Source organism: Balaenoptera acutorostrata, chromosome 11 (genome assembly GCF_949987535.1).
Source record: "Balaenoptera acutorostrata chromosome 11, mBalAcu1.1, whole genome shotgun sequence".
Lineage (NCBI taxonomy): Eukaryota > Metazoa > Chordata > Mammalia > Artiodactyla > Balaenopteridae > Balaenoptera > Balaenoptera acutorostrata.
The window spans coordinates 21,711,754-21,733,725 of NC_080074.1; the positions used below are offsets into that span (position 1 = coordinate 21,711,754).

The 21,972-nt window shown below is 38.5% G+C and overlaps 1 protein-coding gene across 4 annotated transcripts in view; it reads right to left on the minus strand.

The window, feature by feature from the left end:
- Positions 1-21,972, minus strand: part of NR1H4 (nuclear receptor subfamily 1 group H member 4) — a 70,134-nt gene that overhangs the window by 37,030 nt on the left and 11,132 nt on the right. For 2 of the 4 annotated variants that reach the window (XM_007165822.2, XM_007165823.2), the window contains exons 2-4: positions 16,825-16,973; positions 16,026-16,160; positions 933-1,298 (exon numbers count right to left, since the gene is read on the minus strand). In XM_007165822.2, coding sequence (XP_007165884.1) covers positions 933-1,298; positions 16,026-16,104 — 445 coding nt within the window. In that variant the 5' untranslated portion in view covers positions 16,105-16,160; positions 16,825-16,973. Of the gene's footprint in view, positions 1-932; positions 1,299-6,767; positions 6,880-16,025; positions 16,161-16,824; positions 16,974-21,972 lie in introns of those variants that run through there. The other 2 variants (XM_007165821.2, XM_007165820.2) reach the window with 1 other exon arrangement.

The following is a 21,972-nucleotide window of genomic DNA, read 5'->3' on the forward strand; positions in this document are numbered from 1 at the left end:
GATCACTTGAACTTTCAAAGGTTTGAAATGTCCTAGAGCCATTCTTATGTGGCTGGGTCCTCTGTTTATTTTTATGGCAATCATTGGCATCTGGGAACACCATTGGCATCTGGCAAACTGGCTCACCATTCAACAGATTCTACTCCGGAGACAGTTCTTTATCAGCTTTCAAAGTCCTGGGAGCTAACAGAGTGCCTAATACATGGTAGGCATCCCATAAATATTTGTTGAAAGAACAAATGCAAAAATAAATACATGAATCTACTAGTCCGTTAAGTTCTTTCCTCTGAAATTTTACAAACTTATCATCTGTGTCCTTATCGGGAGAATGATCACATAGGGCTTTATATTGAGTTATTTTCATGTTTCATGTGTTATACTTTATCCATCCTAAATGGATTGCAATTTCATTGATTTCCCCTACAGCATTGCTCACAAATCTATTTTCCTGCTAAGTGAAATATTTGTTGAATATAGTCTATCATTACTTCCTTTTTGTTTTCTTTTGTTTGTTTTTCTTCCTCTGTCTCTTTCTCAATTAACTAGAGTACATGAAAATGTATGTTAAAATATTTATTGAATAAAATCTTATTCTCCTTGACCTTAATTTTAAAAAAGATGAGTTCAGCAATTTCTCTTTCTTTTAAAAAACAACACAAACAAACAAAACCCACAATCATAAATTCCTTCTAACTATGTGTGAGGTTGTGAATAGGAAAAAGTTTACTTATATCCAAGCTAAATACTCTAGTAAGCTTTCCCTAGAAATCTATGACATCCCAATGAAGGAGAAGATGTAGGAAGAAGTAGGAGCAGAGGATGAGAAAATGGGAAATTATTTGGGAAAAGGGAAGAATCCAGTTTGAGGGATTTCAACAACCAATAGAGAAAAACTTTAATAAGGAGAAAATTGCCAACCCAAAGAGGCTTACCTTTGCACCCCTCACAGGTCAGTGCATTATAGTGGTAACCGGATGCTCTGTCTCCACAAACAACACATAGCTCATCCCCTTTTATTCTCCCTGCTGATGCACCCAGTCGGGGCTTCTTTGTCACAGGAATCTCCACTACCTCAGTCTCTCCCTGGTAGAGAGTCTCAGCAGGCATTCGCCTGAGTTCATATATTCCAGGAGAGTACCACTCTTCAGGCTGCTGGGGATAGAAACCCAGGTTGGAATAATAGGAAGATGAGGAAATCTGTGGTTGAACTTGGGGAAACTGAATGTTGTTGTATTGTGAGTATGGTTCCACTTCTAGATTCTGTCCCAGAGGACCTGCTGCTTGTTCTGTTAGTACACCTGAACAAAAGTGATAACAAAACTGGAATTAATGTCATCATTCTATAAATAAGAGAGGCAGTTTAGCATATGGTTAGGAGTACAGGCTCTAAGGAAAGATTGAAATATTTAAATATTTACATTAAAATTTTAATATAAAATTAACTTTTTTACAGTAAAATAACTATTAACAGATTAAATGACAAAATTAAAAGCTCAGAAAGATAGCTGGACAGACAGAAACATAGAGGACAGACAAAACATTCATATCATTCATATGTAAAGAGCTTTTACAAACCAATAAGAAAACATTCAACATGGAGAAAAGGAAAACAAACAAGAATGTTTAAAAGAAAAAGAAAAAAAGGAAAGTGAAAAAAACTATTCAACATGTAAAACATTCAACAATCCACAGAAAACAAAGATAAAGGACAGGCATATACAAATGCTATCTTTTGTCATTTCTGTCTTACAAAATCCTATAAAGTGGGTAACGGTATTATCCCCACTTAAAATTGAGTAGTCAGAGGCACAGAGTAATTAGGCAACTTTATTCCTACACACCTAAGTAGCTGAGATTTGGACTTTGAGTCTGACTTCAAAGCCCATGTGCTGAATTGCTCCTCTCTGGGATAATTTCAAATGTGTGATGCTTTAAAGCTTTTCTCTTCCTCCCTCTGTACTTGAGTTTGTTAGTCCCTTCAATGCCTCCACTTGCAGGTAACCCATAGCTAGGCCTGCAAGACTCTGCATGATCTTACCCTTTCTTTCTTTTCCAGCCATTTCCCATGTTCCGACTTCCATATTCCTTAAATATGCCTTGCTGCTTCCAGACTCAGGACCTTTCCCACATGCTGCTTCCTGAGCCTGGAACTTTCCTCAACAGCCATTCCCTCCAAGAACGTCATCTCACTATTCTCCACTTATCTCTAAATGTCCCTTTAAGTATAGCTTCTCTTGGGAAGTCTTCCCTAAACCTAGGTCCCTGGGTGTCTGAACCCAGTTGTATAGTACTTACCTACCCTTCATGGGCCTCCCTTTACTTATCTGTAAAGAGAAGACTCCATGCTGCATGATGATATAGTTCTTCTTTATGTCTAAAACCTCTATAAGTGTATGACCAACAGTTTATGGGCATTAGAATTCAGGGCCTTTCTACAACGCAAAGTGGAAAATATGTATGTTAATGTTTGTTGAAAAAAAAATGCTTTCTGCATTGATACAGGAAATCACTGATGGAACACAAAGGATACAATATCTGTGCAAAATCAATTTTGTTTCTTTCATGCCCAACTTATCCATATAAAACCAGCACTGAGTCAGTATATCTGACAGTCAAAAAATTTTGGCAATGGTGCTTTGTCTTATGACTGCAAAATGGAAAAATATAAAAATATGGAATTATTACAGAAAAAAGAGAAGCTAAAATATGAGCAAAGTCTTGATCTATTTAATAACTAAATATGGTTAAAATTTCTAGAGTGAATACAATTGAAAAGAGCTAAAAGCATTAAAATCATTAGTTTCATCTAGATTTTATCCTCCAACCCATCTTACCCTCACTCAACTTCCCATCCCCACTCCCAGCCCCAGTTTCTCTCCATCTACAGGTCTAGTAAAGTTAAGCAACTTGCCTGAAGTCACATAATCAATTAATGACAGAATCTGGATTCTGTAGTATCTAAGGAAATGTGTAGTTGTTTTCTCCTCACAAGACAATTCCAAGATCTCTGAGCATTATTTCAACAAATCTTTTAATAATCAAGAGACACAATGGAGTCCCAACTCAAGTCAAATCATGTTATCAATATCTGGAATCATCTCAATTAAAATGGAACACTTTCACAAAGACATCAATTCTACTATATGAAAACAACACAAAACAAGGTAAGAATATGAGATCAGTACACAATATTATTAAATAATGCCTCTATTCCCAAAGCACATCCACTTCTAGTATTTCACAGTGTTCCCACCAAATTTCCACAGAGTAGAGACAATAAATACACAGGCAACTTACAATAAAAAAACCCAGCATGGACAACATCCTCCAAAATGGTGGGACAAGAATAATTTCCATGAACTGACTGTGAGACCTTGAACAACTGCCTAACATTTTTCTGTTTCTTCTGTAAAATGGGGTTACTAACACCCAGCCTCGCTATCTCATAAGGTAATTCTGAGTATAAGATACAGTTTCTGAGAAAAAGTTTTGATAAGTGGAGTGTCATAAAAAGACATGTTTGTTTCCTAAAGAATCTAGCAAAATCTTGATTGTAATGATAGTTAATTAGTAACTATTAATACACATCAGTCTGTTTTGATGCTATAAGTTATAGGATACTTCTTTCACTTATAAATATATTGAACACTTACAATTTGCCTGACACTGTCCTAGGTTCCGAGGACACAACAGTGAACAAGACAGAGAGAAAACAGATAGAGGAGGCCCCAGACTTTCTCTTGTTTGTATGTTTGGGGTGGGGAGGGGTGGGAGTATGTCAAGGGCTGGGATAAAACCAAGTAAACAAATACAGACTTTTCTGACAGAGCATAAGATGTGGAGAGGGCAAAGGTTGGTCAACTTTAGAGTGTACTTTCAGAAAAGGTAAATTCATTTCTATTTTAATACAATTTATGAGTGATTTTTTTAAAGAATCAGTTTATCAAGAAATAGGAGAATTTGGATTTCTTTATAACAGAAACTCTCCATGGGAGTTTAGGGAAGAGTTCTTAAATGCGAACACTTGAATGGACTCCAGGAGAGGCTGAGACCCCCTGTAAAGGGAAGCAACATTTTTCTGGGTAGAGAGTCATTTGGCAGCATTTAATAGTTTCTCTAAAGGAGTACCATCAAAGGGAAATTTCTGAGATGCAAGCATTCTATACCTTTCAACATGGTAGCCGCTAACCATATGGAATATTGAACATTTGAAACACGGCTAGTAATAATGAGGAAATGAATTTTTCATTTTATGTAACTTTAAATAATTAAATTTAAAATTAAATAGCTACATGTGGCTAACGACTGCCATATCCGACAGCGCAGCTCTAAGGAGTTTGTGGCCAGAGCCACTGCGTACCCAAGTGGGAGAATCAGGTTCATGGACAAAGGATGGCACTTCTTCATAAACCCACAGTTAGTTTCCGATGAGCCCGATAAAGGGTTCAGATTATATCCAGTTTTTCATCCCTGGCACAACGCTGATTCTAGTAAATATTTCATGAATGTTTGTTGAAATGTTTCATGAATGGAAAAATTGCCTTCTCGGCCTTCCTTTATTTCCCAATCCATGGTTTCTTAATAGATGATATGACTTGGTTTATGAAGTTGTGTGCCGCTCCTGGTGCCAGGCCTTTGTGATGTTGGTGCCTCTCCCCACCCGGTTTGTCAACCCATCACCTCCTCTATGAGGCCTGTCCCAGTTTTCCTAGGTAGAATTAATCTCTCCTACCCTCTGTACACACTTCTACTGCAGCACTCAGAAGCATGTACCATCATTTTTGTTGGTTTACAGGCTTATCTTTCATGCTATATCATTTGAGGTGGTAGGACATACTCGGTACAAGCGCTTCCGTGTAGACAAATCTGGATTCAGTTCACCTGCAACTTGCTAGATGTATGAACTTGGGAAAGACATTGAACTTCTTTAAGCTTCTGTTCCTTCCTCTATAAAGCCGGGATAATATAATACACTACTATGTATAAAATAGATAACTAATGAGAACCTACTGTATAGCACAGGGAACTCTACTCAATGCTCTGTGGTGACCTAAATGGGAAGGAAATCCAAAAAAGAGGGGCTATATGCATACATATAGCTGATTCACTGCTGTACAGCAGAAACTAACACAACATTGTAAAGCAGCTATACTTCAATAAAAATTTTTTTTTTAAAGCTGGGATAATATAGTAATTGAAACAAGATATAGTATCTACGTTAAAGATTGCAATAAAGATAAACTGAGACAAAGAATGTAAACTGCATAGTGCCTAAGCATAAACATTCAATACATTTTTGTTGTTGTGGTTAGTCTGTGAACTCCTGGGGAATACATTAGATTACTATATATTACATTCCCTTTTCTCCTTCATTCCTGGCACCTTACACAAAGCCTGACACAGTGTAAATCTTTAATAAATGTTTATTAAGTTGAAACGATGGAAAATTTACTTCCCCAGCCTTCCAGCTAATTTCCACCTCTAAATACAGTGTCAGGGGCTTCCCTCGTGGCTCAGTGGTTAAGAATCCACCTGCCAATGCAAGGGACACGGGTTCGAACCCCGGTCCGGGAAGATCCCACATGCCGCGGAGCAAATAAGCCCGCGCACCACAAGTACAGAGCCGGCACTCTAGAGCCCGCGAGCCACAACTACTGAGGCTGCATGCCACAACTACTGAAGCCCGCTCGCCTAGAGCCCGTGCTGTGCAACAAGAGAAGCCATCGCGATGAGAAGCCCGCGCGCCGTAAGGAAGAGTAGCCCCCGCTCACCGCAGCTAGAGAAAGCCCGCATGCAGCAACGAAGACCCAATACAGCCAATAAATAAATAAATAAATTTATTTTTTTAAAAAGTGTCAGTCATTTTTAAACAATACATTTAAACAAAATAACGTGCTGCCAAGTCTACAACCAGAAATATGTTCAAAATTGTAATTATTATAAAAATTATTCGAGCTTCTCTTAGCTGGAAATTCAAAAGGTAAGATTCTATTCTGAAAAAAATATTAAAACAGACAACATTATATTATACTATTTATGTTTTAATTATAATCTATATTTTACTTCAGAGAAAACAAAGCGGGCTTAAAGGTATACTCTTTACTTATCTGATTTTCCATTGACTATTGGGAGAAATCTACTGTGAAACTAGTTCAGTAAATTAATGTTTTTTGATCTCTTTTTATTTTTCTCATCACAATGCATAGTTTGAAATAAATCTTATATCATTACCCCATACACACTTATACATATGTATAAATAATTGAAACAAAATTTCCGTGAAATAACACTTATCCTTACCTCTTGACGGGCACTCTGACATTTCTATTGTATTCCTATTCTATTCTATTCTAAATTTTTAATGCTGGTCACAAGTCACAATATAGATATCATGACCCACTGGGATCTGAGACTTGCCATTTTAAAAACACTGCATGAAATCATGTACTTTAAAATGTTTTTTCAAGTGTCCAAGGCATTAATGCTAGAACTGCCTAGTGTTTAACTTGGAAGAATGGTGCTAATTTTACACACTATCCCGTGAAGAACTATAGGGAAAACACACTTAGATTTAGTCTCAATGAGATACTCACCTGCCTGGAACCCTATAGTAATCTCACCACCCCAGCTTCTCACCCCAGTCTTCTGGTTCTGACTGAGCCATCTTTGACAGAGATCTGTTACTGGAATCTCAAGCAAAAGTGCCCCATGTTTCCTCAGTCCAGTGGCAGAAGCCCCACCGCCAGCATCTGCGAACCTCCGCCTACCTTTAGCAGGCTTCATGCTCATGATTTCCATGGCAAATCCCAACGACGTGCAGCTGTGACAAGGACTAATTTGACCTGGATTTTCTAACTCCGGAAACTGCATTACCATTCTTAGCTTACTCACAGCAACTGAAAATGAGACTAGGTAAGGAGTGACAGAGGCCAGAGGTTGTGGGGTTTACTGATTAACTTCATTACCGAGCAGAATATTTGTAAATGTTTATGAGAAAAGTCCTCGATGCCAAATTGCCTAGTAAGCTGGAAACCAGTCTCTTAGATAAACATTTTTGGGGAGCACGTTCCAATTTAGGAATTTTTAGAGGACAGATTTTTGTTCAGTGGCTCTAAAAGTGGATTTGGGGGTCAAATGCCATGTTCTACGTCTTGACATTCGTTCCTCTCAAAAGGATACAGATTGGTATAATTTTGTAATGTCAGGAAGCATTAAAGCATAATACTTATCAGCGTGAGGTAAACTAATCTGGGTTTATATCCAGTGTTATGGGTGGAAGTGTGTCCCCTCCTAATCCCATAGGACCGGTGTCCTTATACAAATGGGAAATTTGTATTTCAGAGACAGAAACTCATAGAGAAAAGACAATGTGAAGATACACAAGGAAAATGTCATCTACAAGCCAGGAAGAGAGACCAGGAACAGATCCTTCCCTCTCAGCCTTCAGAAAGAACCCACCCAGCTAACACCTTGATTTTGGACTTCTAGCCTCCAGAATGGTAAAACAATACATTTCTGTCATTTAAGCCACCCAGTCTGTGGTATTTTATTACAGCAGCCTTAGCAAACTAATACATGTAGGCTCCCTTGGAACTCACTAGCTCTGTGGACCATGGACAAATTCCTGAACCATTTTCTTTTCTTTTTTTAACATCTTTATTGGAGTATAATTGCTTTACATTGTTGTGTTAGTTGCTGCTATATAACAAAGTGAATCAGCTATACGTATACATATATCTGCATAACCCCTCCCTCTTGCATCTCCCTCCCACCCTCCCTATCCCACCCCTCTAGGTGGTCACAAAGCACAAGCTGATCTCCCTGTGCTATGCAGCTGCTTCCCACTAGCTATCTATTTTACATTTGGTAGTGTATATATGTCCACGCCACTCTCACTTCGTCTCAGCTTACCCTTCCCCCTCCCCATGTCCTCAAGTCCATTCTCTATGTCTGCGTCTTTATTCCTGTCTTGCCCCTAGTTGAACCATTTTCTGCTTCAATTTCCTCATCTGTAAAATGGGACTGATAATCATGCAACCTCATAGAGTTATTATGAGGATTAAATAAAATAATATTTATTAAATGCTTAGCAGAGTGTGTGGCTAAGTGTGTGGCATCATTATACTGATATTATAATTATTTAGCCTTGGACTCTTGTTGTAGGGCGGCTTGCTTCCTGAGCAGGAATAATTTCTGCAGCATAACTTGTGGATACCAAGCTTGTGACTGTTGGGTATTTTTTGGAAGGGAGGGCTTCGGAATAGGACTCAGTAGGTCCAGGGTTGAGCTTAGGGATAATGCAACCAGACACACTGTGTCACCTTAGGACAGTCTCTCAGCTTCTGTGGATCTCATTTGTCTACATCAACAGATGGTAAAACAGAGCTAATAATTCCTGCTCTACTTCCCTCATGGACCTGTTGTGAAGATAAAATAACATAATAAGTGTGAAAGCAGTTTTAAAAGGCAAATGTGATCTATATAAACGTGATAATCACTGCTAAGCCATTTCCTCAGCCTTTACAGGTTTACAAGGTGGTTCTACATGCATTATCTCATCTGATCCTTACTTGCACCCTTTGAGGAAGGTATAATTTATGATGCCCACTATCTTTTACCCTATTTTACAGACATGGAAGGTCAACTCAGTGAAGTTAAATGATTTGTCTAAAGTCACCCAGCTATTAAGGGATGAAGCAAAGGCTGTAACCAAGGTCTTCTTGCTCAAAACCTTGTGGTGGAAAAACTAAAGCACACTTGCCTTAATTGCCAAGAAAAAGGAAAGAATGATGGTTCCTAGGTCGATTTCAGCTTGGATTGCTCAACCAAGAATCACCATTTGCAAAGCTGTTCTCAATCCTCAGTTTACTTCTAACCTCATTCTCCCCCCCTCACAACCCAAGAGCTATACTTGCCTTGAGGGACTCTAAGCTGGAAGAGCTACCCAAAGGCTAAGAACCAGGACAAACTATCTCTGAATTTTATATTTCAAGAATTCTCTACTGAGTTTTTCACTGGTCAAACAGATGAGCCTGTCTGTTGCCCTCAGAAACTTCAATACTAAAAAAGAAATGAGCAGGATAATTTAGCTGACCCAGGAAACCCTTGTTGCTGAGTGAAATTCACACAGGATGTTCTCTTAATAAGACTGATTGAATCCCTTTGCTTCTTTTGCAGTGAGGACCAACTGCTTCGTGCTATTTTTTCCCCCCAAGGTACATTTTTCCCCTACAGGTCTGTGCTGTTTGAAACAGTAGCCACTAACCATATATGGCTACTTAAATTTAAGTTAATTTAAATTATGTAAAATTAGAATCAGTTCCTCAGTTACACTAGTCCCATTTTAAGTGATCAGTAGCCACGTGTGGTTAGTGGTTACTGCATTAGACAAAGTAAATCTACAACATTTTTATCATCACAGAAAGTTCTATTGGACAGCACTGTTGTAGACGGTACTTGGGGCAATGTGAATAAAATGCCAGTCACGGCAAGGAGGGGCATTAGATATGATGCTATAAAAAATAGGGAAGTCCCAGAGCAAATGCTGGCAATGCTTTTCTGAGAACTATCCCTGAGAATAGACTTGGCTAACAGACTTTGAGTGAAATAATCTCACTGGAAAGACCTTCTCCACTGAGAAGGTGAACAGGAGTGTTCTCTTAACCTGAATCCGTAATCATCCAATTCCGATTCCTTGTCCTGACTATACTTTGGTTGTCTATTTACTATCTATGGAAATTCAGCAGATTCTTTGACATCTTTAAATCTCCATTTTCTCAGCAGTAAAAGGGGAATAGTAATGGTATCTACCTTATAGGAGTGTTATGAGAATTAATATTAATGGCAAATACTTACAGAGTACTTACAATGTGCCAGGCATTCTTCTGAGAATTCTATTAAATAAGACAAGTAACTTGCACAAAGTTAAAGAATTTGCCTGAGACCACATACCAGTAAATGGCAGAGATGGGATTGAATGAGAGTCCACTAACAAATGCAAAACGTGCTTAGCATGACGCCTGACATATAGAAAGCACTCAAGAAATGGTAGCTGTTATGATCACAATTTTTTTTATCACTGTAAATGTGTAAGTTTGCAGTCTGTTTTCATAGTCAACCTTTCTCAGTTTGGTTATTCTGAGAGCCCCTGTGACCTGTTTCTTAGCCTGCAAGGTTGAGAGCCAGGCTCTGGATGGCAAATGGATTTGCCCACTAGCTGGCCAACATGCACCTCATTGCATGCATTTTCCAAACTATGTATGCCCTATCTAAAAGAAGCAGTAATTCATGTTGTAATAAGGAAAGGCTCTTATGATATTTCTTTTCCTTCTCCCATTTCTTAACCTCACTAACAAGAGCACCAGATCTGAGAATCCTGGGAGAGCAAAAACCAAAGCCACAGGGAATTAGTAAAATATCTTAGAGACTGCTTCAGTCTGTGGAAGAGATACGGATAAGAAATGGTAGTGACAAAATATTTAAATTATGCTAAAGCAACGTTCCATTTTGTCTGAGACAGTGGTACCTTTCCATCTTCTGGAAACTTTTGGCTTTGATTGACCCATCAAGTCAGAACTATATTCACTTGTGTTAAACTCAGTGAGATGGAAGAAGACTTGAAATCAAATGTCAGAAATATTACACAACACTGCATCTCAAGACCTTTAATTGTATTTTAAAACATCCAGCTGATTCTGTAACATCTGAAAGATTCTTTTAATTTAAGCAAAAGACATAGGCAAGAACCAGATTCCAATAAAAATAAAGCTACCCAGAGAAAATGAGCATCAACAGCTGAGAAAAGCATAACGTTATGAGAAGTAGCTAAAGGAAATGAAGTGTGAGTGAATAGGATTATACAGAATCTGCCCTCCTGCCCCTTGCTAGGCCTCATTCAGAATGGGGCTTTGGAAAGACTACTAGAAACAGTAATAAAAATTTTTAATTTTTTCCCCTGTAATGTTACAGCTTTTATTAGTAGGGGCTGTAGTAATCTGTTTCTTACAAGGAAAATGGCTGTGATCTGAGAAGCATGGTTTTTAAATTTTCTTTTCCTTTATTTATTTATTTTTTTTAGCATTTCACAAATATGTTCTTAGTGATGAATTCTTTAACGTCTGTGCACTGTTTCCAGAGTTCTCTGGAAGAGGATGCTTGTGACAGAGGGTACACAGGCTCCTTTTCTTCAAGGTGCTCTGTGCCCTACCGTTCCTCTCTTGGATTCCATAGCTGTTGTTAGCAATGCTGTAATGCCAAGGTGAGACAGAACATGTGTTTTTTTCTTAGAGCACCCAGAAATTTAGTTCCATATTGTTGGTTTTTGTTGGCTCCTTGAAAATTCTTAGCACTCAACAATGATAAGATTAACAGAACTCCCTCCCTTTAATAAGTAGAGTGGTGTTTATCATTCTAACAATTTAAATAATAACAAGTACATTTCAAACCCTGGAGTAGCGATACTGCTTTATGATGCCTTGAGATTTACAGAACACTTTCCACACAGCCATTCAATCCTCCAACAAACTGTGAAGTGAATGTCATTATTATTCCCATTTTACAGGGGAGAAAACTGAAGTTCAGAGAGTCTCAGTTGCCTCTGAGACTTTATTTCTTTCAATTTCATTGCTTATTTCCACTCACATTCATTGAACGTTTCCCAGTATCACCAAGCTAAAGGAACTGGACCTATTGTACTGGAAACATTTGGTACGGGAACATAAGATTGTACATTTTCTTGCTTATTCTGTGCTATTATTAGAATGCTTTTCTATTTACTGAGTCTTTAAAATTCTGTGATTTTTTTTTCTTTAGTTCTTAAACCACAATTTGCTAAAAGGATACATAGATTTTAATTAACATGTCACATTCTACCTATTCACTATGTTAAACCATGGGAAGCTGTGGACTTTGTCATTATTACCTTTTATTATGCACTAATTGCATAAGACCCTGCCTTCTTCATTCATCAGAGAAGCCTTTATTAACCCACTAAATTAATCTTTGACCAAGTTTCCTGGCTTTCAGGATCTCCCAAAGGAAAGCAGACTTGTCTCTCTTAGGTCACCACGTCCTTCCATCCTGCGTTCTGCATGTGGATTGAGTTACCAATGAGCTAGATTCCCATCTGGATTTTTAGGGATGTGTGGCAGCAGAATAAGTTAAAGGACCTCACAAGGTGACTCCAGCCCCATCTCTGTAATTCTATTCTAAGTTTCTTTCCTTCTTTTCTACAAGGGCCAGCCTAAGGAAACAGAACTATAGAGCAAATCTCCACCTTTTCCCCTCACCTACCACGCCCCACACCATCTTAGCTTTCCTTTAAACACTCCAATTGACTTTGGGGGGAAATCACATTAATACTGTGTGGCAGCCCCTCTGGTGAGGATGCACATCCTTGGACCCACCTCTCATTTCAGCTGCAGTTGTAGCAGATAATCACGCGCGAGCTCAGACTCACTTCACGTTGGCACTCTGCTGCACGTCTCTTTGCTTTCTTCCCAGAGCTTCTCCAATGCCACAGGAGACCACTTGGCTTGATTCCATTGGGAGCAGCAGAAGCACAGCCCAGAATTGCAGGGAAGTTAATGCCCCCAAGGGCGACCCTCAACCAATGGGAGCCAGAGGTCGGTTAATAACTGCCCCCGTGCCCGGTGCCTCAGTGGACAATTCTCTCTGCTTCTCCCAGTGGAATCAAGCTCCCCTTGCCCACAGCAGCGATCTTCATAATTCATCTCGTCTTGGTTTTCCCTCCTTCCCTGTCTCATCATCCCAGTCCTTTGCTCCTGCTCCCTGGGATGGATGACCTCTCACATAAACTGCCTGCACACAAGTCGTTGCCTCAGACTCTGCTTTTCAGGGTAACCATTTATATGGGTGGAGATGCGTTCCCTTCTTGAGCAAAGCCTTTAGAGTGAGGGGTCCACAGCCCTCTCTAGAAGCAGCTGAAAGATCTCACTCAAGAGGTCATTGGTGTCTCCACTGCCCATTAGTGAGTGCCCATCAGTATTTGTTAAGTAATCTTTATGTCACCTTCTCAATGTCTTAAATTAAATCCCAGTGTCTTGGGATTTAATTATGACCTTTAGAGTAACCTGCAGGAAGGGGGACCATGCCCACGACCACCTTGAAAGTCATGTCATGTCAGGTGAGTACCACTGAGTCCAAGTCACCACTTCCTGACACAACAACTGTAGCAATTTGTGGACTCAAATGCTAATTCTAGGTTGTCCTAGAATTCCCAGCCTAATAATCTCCTTTTACCAGCCCTGATTAATGGAAATATGGGGTCCAGAGCCAGTTCTCTAGACTCTTTCGACTTGCCTAAATAAAAACGAGAAGACAAGGCCCTTCCAAGTCATTCTAGACTTTGGGCCTTTGCATTTGCTATTTCTTCCACCTAGAATGTTCCCTTTGGCTCTGTCTTTCTCAGCTCAGTTGTCAACTCCCCAGAGGCCTCCCCTGACCACACCAGTTAGAGCAGGCTCGTTCTTCCAGTCACCATGACGTCACCCTGTTTTGTTGTTTCCATAGCGCTTACCACTACCTGATATTATTTCATTTACTCATTCCTTTGCCTGTTTCTTTTCCTGTCTTCTTCTCTGCTTTATTCCAACATCCAGTATATGGTCAGTGTTCAATGTTTGGTTGGAAGAAATTATAGCCATCCATATGCAATCCAGTAAACCTCACTTGCCCTTGTTATAACAACATGATGGCTGTTTTTGATTACAGTTAGACCACTGGAAAAGAGTACAGCTCTCTGGCTAATGGAGCCCATGAGTTAACACTTCTGAATCTCGGGCACATCTCAAGATCTAGGAGTGGTGACTTAGGCACTGTGGGCTACTCATCCATGAGCCACAGTCCTTTCCCTGGCGCTCTGTACCCTAAGCTCAGGGTGGGAGGTCCATAGAATCCATCAGTGTCATCAGGACATAAAAGAAGATGGGCAGGAGGAATAAAGGGGTCAAAATGCTCTTTGTCCTCCCCTTTGGTGGACCTTTAGCACAGCTATGTTTTCCCCTGGGGGAAAGAGGTGTGGGGAAAAAAATGCTTAGACCTGGCTCTAGAACTTAATGGGGAAGAGAAAAAGGAGTCCCAATGGTCACATGGCTCTGATTAGTTTCCCAAGAGAGGTGGACCAGATGAAGATTTGAGGAAACGGCTCCAGCTGGGAATAACAGCTATGCATTGCAGCTTATGCATCTTGTGCTATGTATTCTAAGAAACCTTAAAAGAAGTGTTAGGAAACTGTAAAAGAATGTGGTCCAGCAAAGGAGGGATGAGGGAAGAGCACCACTGGAAGAAAGCATGAACCTCGGTGCTTCCTTAGCAATCATTTTCAGATGCTTCTAACTTGACAGCTCCTTCACAACTTTTTCTCTGTCTACTTACAAGTTTTTCACCTCATGACAACTGAGGTCAACTTTCAACCTGATGGGCTTGCTTAAAGTGGGCTAGTTTGTAAGAAAGATCTTACCCTTTCCTCTTGATGTATATACAAATTAGAGCTGAATGGATTTGTTTAATAATGATGACACCAGAGTTTAGATTTGGAGATCTTAACATGCAGTCGTAAAATTTCAGAGCAGGAAATGGAGTTTATATGTGAAAAAAATCATCTCAAGTGTAATTTTCTTTAGTCTGTGATATGCACCTACAGTCCTAATCATCCTATGAGTTCTGATGGGTAGATCACAAATTATAAAGATGTCCATACATTGATTTTTTTAAGGACCCATAGAAAGGTAGGCCAGAAGCAAATGGTCAAGTGTCCAGACATGGAGGTAGGTGTCCCACTGCCTTTGACTGTATCCACAGGATGAAGAGAAGCCAACTGGACGGAATAGATGTAACAAGTATGTCTGAGAACTAGCATTGCATAAATAATAACTGCTGCCTTTGATCTCTCTGAGAGTTACTGATAAACGTCTCTTTTTCCCCTAAACCTCTTTTCTCCTTCCCTCTATTATTTATTATTTGATTCTTATTTATCAAGTACATACTAGGATTAATAAAATACAGTCACTGTCCTTAGATACTCTTATACTGAATGGTGGCTGGTAGACATGTAAATAGATAATAAAATAATGACCCCTCCTTGGAAATGACCTGATAAACCATTGCACACTAAAGCTAATGACTGGTAGGTAATCGTATAAGCTATTGATTAATGTCTCCCAGGGATTTCTGCAACCAAATAGGGGATCGTGCCTTAACACATTGAATTTTGTGAATTTCAAGCGTTTGCATTCTCACTATCATCATCCATCATGGTTGATATATTAATATAGAGTGAAAAACTGGGAGCATCCAAGCCTCCCAGCAGAGTTATAATGCAGAAGGGAATTATTTTAAGAGTGGCAGAAAGCTGCCCTGCCCCACCCAAAATATTGCCCCTGCCGGCATTTTGCTGATGTTCTCAATTCAGACTCTTTATAATGAGATGTTATTTTATAAATGCATAAAGTGGAGCAATAGATCATTTTATGGTACCATCTAGTTACAGATCTACTGAAAACAACTTAGTACAATTTGTCCTCAATCCAGCTTAAATGACTAATCCTGACACTATGCCTTATTTCCTGCAGCACCAGAAGAATGGTGGAAAGGAAACCTATCGCAGAGCTATAACCTAAGTAACCTCAGACTTTAATAGGTACAATATTAAACCGTAAGAATCATGATTTCATAACTTAGTACAGGCTATCATAATATTAGAATTAGCCCTAGAACGGGAATGCATTTCTACTCCCAGCTCTGTTAATTATCTAGCCTCATGGCCTTGGACAAGTCACAAAGCTCCCTGAGTCTGGCAGTCCTCATCTATAAAAAAGCAGACCATTAGGTTCAATGAATCCAAGGTCTGATTTACCTCTAACCTTGCATAGTAGCTAACATCCATTGAGTACTTAGAAGGAACAAAAAAATTTTCTGGACTCTCTGTTGGACTTAGGTTTTTTTTCTTATGTATGTCCAAATTGCAGTTTGTTTTTACTAATATTCAAATGAACTTGACAACTTACCAAATAAATTGTCAGAAAGAGAAAATTCATCTGTGGCAGGTAAGTGGGAGTGTTCAATGAGATTCATTTTTGATCCCATCCCAACTTTTCTGTTTGAGAATGTATCTTCGTTATGGTGGTCTTCAAAAAAATCCCCTGAAAGGTAAATAAATACATAGAGTGTTTGGGGAGGGTAGGGGGGTGATTATGAAAGAGAGGGAGAGAGAGAGCAAGCTAATCTTAAAAAGCACATGTAGCTCCCTTTGTAGACATTTTATCATAGCTTTTCTGTACATACCTTTCCTCAACATTTACCATTTTTGTACCTCATTTGGACTTATAAATATCTAAGATATATGCCTTCAGAATAGATACTCTCTAATTTATCTGGGAAAACACCATATGTTTTCATTTGTTTCAGCACTTGGGGGATTTGGGCAAGATATGATGATGTGTTGTTATGTCTTTATTTCTTTTACATGTAGAAAAAACAGAAACAGATATAAAAGCCTTGATTAAAATGGGATGAATTGATGATTTATTATCTTAAATTTTATTCTAAAGTTGAACAGGTCTTTGCAAAGACACAAAAGTGGTTCAAGACAACTTCCTCCTTCCTTCTTTCTTAAGTCGAGTAGGCATCCTATTAGCAGATAAAAAATTCAGAAAGTGTTCACCCAAGATCATCTTTATTGTCACCTTTTAGAGAAAATTTCAGGGGCTTGTATTTTCACTCATGGTCTACCTTGATCATATATTTATCTAGGGTAAAAGAAGTTATGGTAAAAACAAAACAAAACAAAACAGTGGTAAATCTCACCAAAATGTCTGAAGTTTCATCCTGAGGAGATGTCCAGAATGCATCCAAAAATCCAAGAGATGCAGTGTTCACTTCTAGCTATATGTCTAGGTCTTGTTTTCTTCCTTCCTTCCTTCCTTTCTTCCTTCCTTCCAATGTCTCCTACCTCCCTGAAAAAGTAATGAGAAAAGTTGAATAATGAAAATGTATGCTATCAGAACTTTTTTCCAAGGCTGTTTTCTGAGGATGATTTTTTAAACCTTTCATCCTATCTCCACCAAGAAATCATTTCGTTTACAAATACCTACTTATACTTGCTACTCAGAAAGAGAATTTGTTGGACAAATATTTATTTCATTAGAACTTCCCTACTATTCATGTCTCTATTTCTTTCTCCCTCACTCAGCAAAATGTTCCAGCTCAAGCAGAAGTGACAGCTCAAGCAGACATCAGCTGATGGTAAGGTAGTCCACCAGACTACATTTGCTACATTCATTCATTTATTCATGTTTTCAACAAATATTTATTGAGGACTTACGCTGAACTAACCTCTGTGTTGGATCTTTGGAAATAAAATGGTTAAAGGAAAAAAAAAATCATCCAAAATCTATGACATCAAGCTTAATGAGGAAAAAAGACATTAAAAAACAATCACAGGAATACATAGATGATTACGTATTAACTTGAAAGCTGTTGATGAAGGCAAAGATGAGGATACTCTAATGGGGAGAGGCTGGGTGTGAAAAGGAGTTGAGGTAGAGAAGTAGCTGGAGGAAAATGTGGTTTTGAGGGCAATTTTTAGAGGTAGGCAATACTAGGTCACATCTAGAATACACCAGAGAAGTTAAAGAAATGAGAGAGAGAGCAGCTCCTGTGAAACGATACAAGCTGTGTCCATTGTGGGAATGCAGACATATCTGGGTCCGTCTGGGAACCAATGGCCTGGCCCTACCAAAGTCTGCTGTCCAGTAAGCCAAGGGGCTTGTTAGGAGAAAACCCATCCTAAAGTCAGAAGGAACCAGGAACCATGATCTTCACCTCAAAGTAAAGCCTCAGTCCTTAGAGGAATGTGTAATTCTCAATGTGGCACAGTGTTTGACCAACCCAAACTAGATTCAAGAGGCCTTCTTGCCACCCTGAGGTGAGAAGGGAAAGGGCTATAAATAAATATGAGTCTGGAAGTATTGAAGTGTAAGATAGATCTTCCAAAAGAATGCAACAAGTAGGAGAGAGCTCATTTCAACTCCACCCTCACCCTCAAACAACTCTGCCATGTATCACAGTGGCGTTTTGACTCCAAGAGGACTCCAAGCCTTTCTGGGGCAATTGTGAAACAGCAGTACCACGCCAGGTATCACCATAACCTGTGGAGATGTGCCCAGCAGAGGAACCGTGACCACTGGTTGGGCACTGCTCTCCCCCATGGACACAGAAAGTAGTGGAAGAAGTGGCCAGAGTAGACGTGATTATGAAAAAACATAAAGAGATGCCAGGGCATTCCTGAAATACCTGCAGGGGGTGGAGGCCTCTGATAGGGAACTGGAGGTCTTGAGGAATAAGCCAGTAAAAGGTCAGTTGTCACTATTGATGGGACCTCATTCATACTCATACGCTAGCTGAGAACTAGGGAAATTCAACTTTCACGATGTGCATATGAATTGTATACGTATCTATTCAATGTGTATATTTTAATACATATATGAATTATGTATAACAATTGTGTATATGTGTCTGCATATCATATAATAAGTAGGTTGAAAAGCTCCCCCAAATTCAGGCAATTATTGTTTTAATTAGTTACTCTTATCTTTGGAGTAGAAAGTTCAACAGTTTCCCATAATAATAATTTCCAGGAATCCACAAATGAGCAAAGTTAGGAATTTTTCCTAATATTCAATCCAAAGTTACCCTCTGTCATTTAAGACCCATTTGCTCTGGTCTTTAAAAAACAATAGGAGATTTCAGCTCTGTGACTCTTAACTTTGGGTTTCCCTCTGTGCTTTTTCTCACATTTGTCTTTTTTAACTTTCCATCCTGGTCACCAAGCTCCCCCACACTTCCACAGCACATTACAACTCTCTAATATTTTCCATGTATGCTCATTTTCATTCTGGATTCTTATATTTTCCTCTATATATTCCTATAAACTTGGCATCTTTAATTCAAGTACCTGGCACACAATAGGCCCCTAAGAAATATTGGCTCAATCAAATGATCTGTATTAATTGTTTCTACTGCTTAGTTCTGCCAAACTCTCTGACACTCGGCACGCTCTTCCTGGAGAAATGGCACAAGACTAGGATTTCATTCTCTTACTGGCAAAAGGGACAAAATTTACTAGTTTCTCGCCTGAATGAAAGTCCAATTCTCCTAATTCTGCATCATTTGGGTTATTACCCCTGGCTGGAGATCCACTACGTGGGTGCCCCTGCTTAGCCAATAACAAAAAGCCCTCCAGAATCCAGACAGTTGACCAAGTCTGCTCAAATCAGGTCTGTTGGTTTATGATTCCTGAAGGGGTTTAATAGAAAGGAAACTCTTTCATTTTTGAAATGGTAACACAAGCACATGGTAAGCAATTCGAACAGTAAACTGAAAAATAAGTCTTCCTTTTAGCTCTGTCATGCATTTCCCTTACCAACCGCCATAGCTGGTTTCTTGTGTATCCTTCTGATACTATGCCCTCTCTTAGCATAAAGGGCCCCATACCTTAAACTGGTGTCTGGCACACTATTGCGCGCAGGCCAAAGCTGGCCCGCCACCTGGTTTTGTAACGCCTGTGAGCTAAGAATGGTTTTACGTTTTCAAATGGTTGGGAAAAAATCAGAAGAAAAATATTTCATGACATGTGAAAATTACATGAAATTCACATTTAAGTGTTTATAAATAAAGTTTTATTGGCCCACAGCCACATCCATTTGTTTCTGGACTATCTATGGCTTCTTTCTCAATGGCAGAGTTGAGTAGTTGCAACGCACACTGTATGACCCACAAAGCCAAGATTTGCCATCTAGCCCTTTGCAGAAAAAGTTTAATTCCTGCCTTAAACAAATAACAGAAGAAATTAAAAAAAAAATCAAAGTAACCTCATAGGTAGACTATGAATAACTGTAATGAGTACCTTGGAGATGTAAATCAACTTAATTATATACATCCCATGATAGTAGGGTCTTCTTTACCTCTTAACAACTCCTTCCTGGGTTTGGCAGCTTTAGCCTTAATTGCCTTAAGTGATTTAAATGAGCACCTACTATGTTCCAAGCATTTGGCAAGTGTTTCCACTTATGTTATTTCTTTCATGAGGGTTACTTCTGTGTCCTTTCTCTAATACTCTTCATCCTCTTGTTAGGGGAAGAAATGCAATAGGAGAATAACTCCCTGCAAGTTCTAAGGAAGATCTTAGCTCTGGAGTCTTTTTTTCCCCTTTGAATCCTCCCTTTCATTTAAGGAGTCATTTTATAGGTTCAGAATAAGCAATGGGTATTCTCTACTCTAGTGGCCTTTGAATTTTTTTTGTTTCCCCCCTAAACGAAGTTTTAAAAAACACTATGCTCCCTCAACACATTTTTGGGTTGACATCTAAAGTTTTTCACTGAAAAATAAAATAGTTGCAAAAAATGTAATTTCTGACATATTGCAAAAATTGGCATTTTTACATGTCATTACATTACTCAGATCTATTCAATTAAATCTAAATATCACAGCAACTTAATATCCTTCCTCATCCTTCTAAGAAATACAAGAAAATGTTCTTTAAAATTTGGAAAAATTTTTAACCATTCCTGTCCTTTTTTAAGTTCCCATTTCATTCCACTTCCCTGCAGAATTTTACCCTAATGTAGCACATTTTAATGGTTGAATGTCTATTATTGATTATTCTATCATACTTTTCTATGACTAAATTTTGTACATAAATTTGGATTTTAAAAATTTCTAATGACTTTAAGATTTTAAGTGTTTAGATAAAAATTTTTCTGGATTAAATTTATTACTAGCTATTATTATTAATGCTTATTAGACTTTCTCTGCAAATAGGGTGGTTCAATCTCTCCCATGCCACAGCACAAGTGGAGAAAGGAGTTTGGTATGGAGGAAAGAGCGTGCAGACAGGAGACAGGATTGTTGGGCAACAGCCCTAGCCAGCACTGGCAGAGCACACGCACTAGGGGAAGAACACCTTCTTAGAAATACAGGTAAAGGTTCTGATTAAATAATGAACTTTGAGCAACTGCAGAGAGAGAGCCTAAGAATTCTCTGGAGTTAGTAATAAAAGCCCAGCTAGCAGGAAGCCATCATTTCTATTCAGGTGAATTCATGTATGTGTTAACACACAAAGTATTAAGTTTGGAATCAGGGCAGATAAAGAAAAATACCTTCTCTAACTTCATGCACTGTTTTCCTGAAAATTTGTTAAAATTTATTTTCCAAATGAAAGTATTTTTAAAATAAAAGGGTCATTGCAGAAAATTCAGACAATACAGAAAAGCATTTACAAAATGCCAGGTGGCATTCTGTCATTTTGTTCCAATTTACACTCCCACCAGCAGTGGATAAGAGTGCCTGTCTCACCACAACTTCATTGGGGTTACCTACTCCCACTTTCAACAATCTTTTCTAATTTGCCAGTGACAAATCTTATCCCACTGTATTAAATTGCATTTCCTCGAATATGAGTGAAATTGAAAAACATTTTTTATATTGTCTATATGTGATAGTTTCTTTCCAGTTTTTATGTTCTTTGCCATTCTTCTATGGAAGTGTTCTTTTTTTTTAATTGACTTAGAGGAGTTCTTTGTATATTGAATGTATTAGCATTCTGGTATATTTACTAAAAACATTTTCATTTGTCTTTTAATTATCTTTACTTGAAAAGATTTGCATTGTATGTAGTTAAATATATTAGATTTTTTTAAAGCTTACTTTTATTGCTTTTTATTTTTAGTTTTTAGTACAGGGTGAATTTTGTCAGAATTGTTTGTTGAATACTTTTCCCCTTTCCCACTGATTTTTAATTTTTCTTTTATTGAGACTGAATTTAGTTTTCTATTGATCATACAGTTACATCTGTTCCAACATCATGTTTTCCTATTATTGTTCATTCTTTTTCAACATTTTCTAAGGTATTCTCACCTTCTCTTTCTCTGTGATAAACTATTACAACTTGTATCA